At 40.6% G+C, this 6959-nt stretch overlaps 1 protein-coding gene across 1 annotated transcript in view; it reads right to left on the bottom strand.

Annotated features, from left to right (window-relative positions):
* The window catches only part of MTHFD1L (methylenetetrahydrofolate dehydrogenase (NADP+ dependent) 1-like), a 327067-nt gene that overhangs the window by 201644 nt on the left and 118464 nt on the right, over nucleotides 1-6959 (bottom strand). Inside the window, exon 18 of the mRNA XM_019527514.1 lies at nucleotides 4527-4595. Within this exon, the coding sequence (XP_019383059.1) occupies nucleotides 4527-4595 (69 nt within the window). The remainder of the gene's footprint in view (nucleotides 1-4526; nucleotides 4596-6959) is intronic.

The following is a 6959-nucleotide window of genomic DNA, read 5'->3' on the forward strand; positions in this document are numbered from 1 at the left end:
AGGAGTTCCAGTAGCAACCTACCTTCAGCAAATAATCAAGGATCTTCAGTACTGGGATGATGGGCAGTCCATAACCACCACTATTTCTACTTAGCAATTAGCTCTTCTGGTGAAATTTTTCACATCCTTTATCAGAATTTTGTGATATTGTAGGTTGCATTCCCCCTTTCTGTAGTACTTAACCAGACCATCAACTGCTGAGGCTGTGGGCCTGATGGAAGAACTAACCATGGTCTGAGACAAAAGGTTTGATGGCCAGGAAATCAGATAATTGGCTGCAAGGACATCTGTATCAGGTTGGTCAGCCAAAACTCAGTCACTAGGGCTGATGAGCATGACCTGATTCTGTCTGGCATTGACTGTTGGTCTGGGAATAAATGGATGGGTGTAGAGGAAGACTTAATTCCACAGCAGAAGGAAAGTTCCAGCAGCGACTGCTTGAAAAGGAATCTAGACACAAAATGTTGCTCCTCAGGACCCTCAATGGGTCTCTGACAAACGTGTTGGCTCCTCTGCAAACACGTAGGGCTGTGCGAGGCTTCCGACAGAGCTTCGGATCCACAGAAGCTTTGGACGCTTCGGCGTCCGAAGCAGCATATCTGGACCAAAGTGCTGGCTTTGTTAGGCTTTCCAAAGAGGTTCAGAAAAGCTTCAGAGTTGCTTTGGAGATCTGGCCATAGGGTATAATGGGGAATCAATGAAATATCTATAACTTTGTTTTTTGTCTGATTTGGATGAAATGTGCAGGGAATGTAGTCTTTGCTGAGAGCATGATGCCTGTGAAGTTTCAAGAAGATTGGTGCAGGGGTTCAGGGGGAATTGCACCCCAAATTCTTGAAAGCAAAACTCAGGTCACATCTATGTGTTACGCATCACAGGGGGTAAAAACTGTAGGCGTAGTAGCCCCTGGTGAGGCCACGAAGCCTGCCAAATTTCAAGACGACAAGCAAAACTCATGCCATGGGTGACTGTGTGTGTGTTAAGGCACAGTGGGCTGAAAACTGTAGGGATGGTGGTCCCTGCTGCGGCCACAAAGCTTGCCAGCTGTCAAGGAGATGGGTGCAGGGGGGTTCTGGAGCCCTGCACCTCTAGCTGTTGACAGACAAAACTCTTGACATGGGTGCTTGTGCAACTGTGTCTGTCTTAGGGCCTGGGAGAGACTACTGCAGGCCTCGCTGCTAAGCTACTTTGTTACCAATCAATCATGATTCACTCAGGGACCAGCTCAATACACAGTGCTAACTAATGTAGCCAGTTAATTATGATGAATTAACATCTACAAAAGCAGAGACTAAGGAGAGGAAATAATCAATACAATCAAATCCACCAAGACAGAGAAAATCAGTTGCACAAGCACCCACGTCACCAGTTTTGTCTGTCAGTAGCCAGAGGCGCAGGGCCACAGAACCCCCCTGCACTGATCTCCTGGACAGCTGGCAGGCTTCGTGGCCTCAGCAGGGGCCGCCATCCCTGCACCTTTCATCCTGCTGCACCTTAACACAGTCACCCATGTCACGAGTTTTGCTTGTGCGCAGCTTGAGGTGCAGTTTTCCCTAAATCCCTACACCAATCTTCTTGAAACTTGGCAGGCTTTTTGGCCTCACCAGGAGCTACCACCCCTGCAGTTTTGACCCCCCTGTGTTGCAACACATACACCTGACATGAGTTTTGCTTTCAAGAATTTGGGGTACAGTTGCCCCCAAACCCCTGCACCGATCTTCTTGAAACTTGGCAGACTTTATGCTCTCAGCAGGGGCTACCATCCCCACAAGTTTCATCCAAATTATACAAACAACAACAAAGTTATAGATATTTCATTGATTCCTCATTATACCCTATGGCCGGATCTCCAAGGTGGCTCTGAAGCTTCGGAGCCGCTTTGGCCGGATCGAAGCAGGAACCTGGTCCAGAGGCAGCCAGATCCAAAGCCAGATTGGATCACTGACAACTTGCACAAGCCTACAAACATGTTTATCAGTGTGTCCCCACTGATGGAACATTAAGCTTGTGATAGGTGTTCCCTATAGGAATCAGCCCGTGGCTGGTGATGAATTACCTGCTCAAGACCATTGCCAGGTCACTGCTGACTGCTGGAGGAAGTATAAAGCTATCGAGGTTATGCCAGGCCAATGATACCATTCCAAGAACTTGATGGCTTCTCTGCAGGATGGGGAGAGAGAGAAAAAGCATGGGGCCCCCCTTGCCCATTTTAGTGCATGGCTAAGGTATTCTCTGTCAATATGTACGGTACAGAATGTTACAGAACAGAGAAACAGTGGAGCCAGTGGAGAACTCCAGTTCCCTCTTTGGCTCCTGTCCGGTTGTTGAAGAACTCTATTTCCTCAAAGCCTGCTATATTCACCAGGATTTTCTTCAAAATATCAGGTGCCTTTTTAAAGCACAGTCTTGATGCACTGTGCCTGTCAGCCACATTTCTATTATTTCTAATGGGACAAGCATTTTCTGCTTGATGATTCAAAGACAGGAGAGAGAAGCATGTCTCTAGGAGTATCAGTACCTTTGGATTTGGGTCCAGTGCCAGGGCCTTCAAGCAAAGGTGCCTCTTACGAAGCTAAGATAAGTGTGTTGGTAATAGATTAGCCACTGGTACCAATGTTAGTCTCCCAGTCTTTTGTACTGCCTTCTTAGATAGTATTTTTCTTCCATCCCTCAATGTCAAAGGGATTCGAAACATCTGTTTCTAAAGAAGAAAGAGAAACAAGGGATGTTGGATCCCTAGTTTCCCTGGGGCAGTAAGGCTCTCCTGCCCTTTGTGGCCTTGAATGGAAACATGAAGTAGCCTAGGGCGTGTGTGTTGCCCAAGGACACTTCTATACAAAAAAGTTCTGAGACTGGAGGCTGTGGGATCTACAGAGACCAACAAGAAAGCTCAACCTTTTTTCATAGGGAAGGCAATGAGACAGAGTTAAAGGGAGGAGAATTTGTGCTTGGGTAGATTACTGATAAATTTGCACTGGAATTTATAGGAATACAAAGGGGCACAAGAATCTGCTAATGAGGATCTGACTGCACGACTGGGAAGTAAGGCAGTCTTTAGTACTAGATTTGGTTGATTTAAAAAAAATTATGTTACAGTATAAGCTTCAGGAAAAACTATCCCTGGATATTAAAATGGTATTGAAACCACATTATCAGTAGTGGTGATAGATGTTTCAGTTGTTGTATTAACTGGGTCAGAAAGAGTAAACTACATAAAAAGCAGAAATCATTATGGTTTAGAAGCGTGAATAAAAAATATACTGAAAAATAGCTGAAAAGTAAAAGCATATTGCTCCCATAGCCAAAAGCCCATCAATCAAATTAAACCATGCTGACATTTATAATTTTCTATTAAAATAAAGCAAAACCACAGCTTTTCACACAATGCCATTTCCTAACAGATATACACATGGCTTACAGAATGACATAGGTTAGTCAGCAGACTCGAAAGCTACATTGTATCTAATGCTTTAATACACAAAAGTTTGTCAATAATAGAAATTTAGTGCCCCAAGTTCTGAGAGGTTTTTTTTGTTTCTAAGTGATCTGCTATTTGTGTTACTGGATGTTATGCTGTATACTGAAACGCGTTCAAACTTTTCTTTTTAAAATACAGTCACATGAGAGAAAGAGCTTTGTAAAAGAAACCAATTAATCTAAGAGAAGGTTGGTTACAATCAAAAGCACAACATAATTTAAACCCTATTTTTGCACCATAATATACCATGGGTGAAACAGAAATTTGTTATACCAAATTTTCCCCTTTAAGTAATAATATAAACATTCACCCAGCAAGTGAAAATGTTGCTAATGCTTCGAAAGCTCATGGATGATATAGGAAATTTTTATCAACTGAGGACTCTACTACTACCTTTCTGTAGCTACCAACTTGTTCAGGGCAAAAGGAGTTGTCTGTATCAACACTGTTAAAATATTTCGGAACACAAGCTTTTCAAAAATATAAATCTGTTTTCAGACTTAAAAATAAACTAAACTACTCCCTTGCATGTGGTACACATATTTCTAATATGACCCAAAATATTTTTTCAGCCAAAAGTGTTTCTAGTAGAGTTGAATGAATAAATTCACAACTAATAAATTAGATTTTGGGTGTCTATTACAATTTTCTAAAAATACAGCCATTATTATTATTTTTTAAACTTTCTCATTGTACCATGATGAGAATGGAACAAGGTAAGCAAAGTAAGTTACGGATGAGAGGTATGACAGGTCTTCTAGTTTGTTCCAGCAGCAGTGCAACAACAGTGCATTACAGTTAGCTCAGAACTCATGGTAGAGCTCAAAAGATTCATGCAGAGGAAAAGCATGGAGACAAACATGACTGAAAGTAATTAGTTATATATTAAAATTAATAGTTGTGAAAATGTTCTTGTAGCGCTCAGCCTGATTTGAACAATATTATTTAGGGCACAACCTTCTATAGCTAGAACAGTGACAAGTATAACACAGAACTTTAAAACAAGGAAAAAAGGAAAACCCCCAAAAGATTAATACACTGGACTTACCTCTAATGTCTGCATTAGTGTTGGTTTAATTGCATCCTTCATCAAAACAGCCAAAGCACCTGTTACTCCCTAAAAATAAAACAATGAACATTTTAAAACCATCCATGTTATGGCAATCTAAGTAGAATACAGGCATACCTCGGAGATATTGCAGGTTCGGTTCCAGACCACTGCAATAAAGCGAATATCGCAATAAAGCGAGTCACACGAATTTTTTGGTTTCCCAGTGCATATAAAAGTTATGTAATACTGTAGTCTATTAAGCGTGCAATAGCATTATGTCTAAAAAAAAATGTACATAACTTAATTAAAAAATACTTTATTGCTAAAAAATGCTAACCATCATCTGAGCCTTCAGCGAGTCATAATCTTTTTGCTGGTGGAGGGTCTTGCTTGGACGTTGATGGCTGCTGACTGATCAGGGTGGTGGTTGCTGAAGGTTGGGGTGGCTGTGGCAATTTCTTAAAATAAGACAACAATGAAGGTTGCCACAAACCTTCAATTTGTAAAAAACGCAATATCTGTGAAGCGCAATAAAGCGAAGCGCAATAAAACGAGGTATGCCTGTACTGTTTTTCCAGAGGGAGAATTGAGACAAAACTCAAGGATACACTTATACCACATTCCCAGTTTTCCTGAAAAAGAAACTTTCAACTATGTTTTGCCCACCTATTCCCTTCATCACAAACCTAACCTGGAAAAAAACAGTCAGATATCTCCAGGTGTGTTTCCCCACAGCTGCTTTAAAGCACATTTAGAGACCGAGGTGTTTAGAATGGCTATGGGGCATGGATCATAGGGAGGCTTCACTGCTGCATTTCCAGGTTTGACTGGGCAAGTGGTGGGGGGGAATGTTCGAGGGCATCCTTCCCCAGGACATGGTCTAGCCAGTGGTCTCAAGTGATGAGTTCAAGGTCATTCACAGCACAGCAAGAAGAAATGGAGAGGAAGTAGTAACTGAAGTCCATCGAGGGTAGTAAAAAGCAGGAAGACAAGTTTGTCAACAGCGCACAACAACATAAAATCTGTACTTCACGTGAGATGCAATGAGGGCAGCATGGGTCTCTTGGAAGAAAGGTAGAAAAGCAAACTGCAGGCTTCAGCAATTAAAACAGGATGAAAGATGGCACCTTATTTTTAATCTTTGTTACATTATTTCTGCACAACACTGCACTGCTAGACATGCACTAGGATAGAAAGCCATGAATAGAATAATGTATAGAATAATGCCTATGAAAGACAAGTGTCTAGTAAACAATCACTTCTCTGGGTTTAAGCAGCTTAATATTTACTATTACTTTACTCTGTGCAGCATATGAATTTCATTCAGTTTCTTTACAGTCTACAAAAGGAGAGACATTTTTCCATTTAATTTTTTGCAAAATTCATGCATCTTTTAAAAATAACTAACTGCGGTTCTAACACAACACTTTTGGAATGACAAGGAGAAACTACTGAGTTAAAAAGTGACCACATGGGCAGGCATACATTCTAAATTATTTTGACTTTTTATTTTTATTTTTTTAAGACGAGAAAAAATGAGCTTAGACAGACTCAAATAATATATGGCTTAATACCACTACTTATGTTAAAATAGGAAAACAGGAAAATGGTTAGTTCACTGTTTGATCTGTCAAGACAACTAATAAATAAGCACTATTAAATCATTTGAGATCCCACAGAAAATAGTATCTATTTGTATTGCAGAATATCACTATCTGATTTAAGAGATGACCATTAATGGTTGAATATACAAATGCTGCTTGCATTAGTGCCAAACAGTGGGATAGTCAATATACAGAATGGCTCAGACAGCCCTACCAATCACCCTGAATGCCATTACTGTGTGACAATAGCAGACATGTAGCAACTGTAAATGATATTAAATTATGTGGCAATTTTATAATTGTTGCTATAATCTGCAAATCAACCATTTACTTGCACCACACTTAGAAATGCAAAGTACTCCTCTTCTGAATAAACAATCAAATATGCACGTATAAACATGGAATGACTGGCTAGGCTCCAGTACTGAAGAAAGGAACATGAGTCGTATAATATTGTCAGAGGGAAAGGGCGAATAACATCCTAGAAGGTATTGACATGACTCTCGCATGTAAACCAGAGGAAATGATTCATCCACTCTATTCAGTACTTGTAAGGCCTCGCTTGGAGTGCTGTTCCAGGTACTTCAGGAAAGTTATGAAAAAACCGAGTACTGAGCAGAACAATAAAAACAATTAGATGATTAACAAACATAACAAGGGCAGATTATTAATGTAGGAGAAAAGAAGACTGAACTGAATTTGAAAACATTTCAAATGTAGGAAGAGTTATAAAGAACAGTTCATTGCCATTTCCTTTTATGTTCTTAAGGTGCAGGCAGGGGAACGAGACAAGTACCAAAGGGCTTAACCTTCATACATTCCCAAG

Source organism: Gavialis gangeticus, unplaced genomic scaffold (genome assembly GCF_001723915.1).
Source record: "Gavialis gangeticus isolate Ggan-Ray unplaced genomic scaffold, GavGan_comp1, whole genome shotgun sequence".
In the NCBI taxonomy this organism is placed as follows: Eukaryota; Metazoa; Chordata; order Crocodylia; family Gavialidae; genus Gavialis; species Gavialis gangeticus.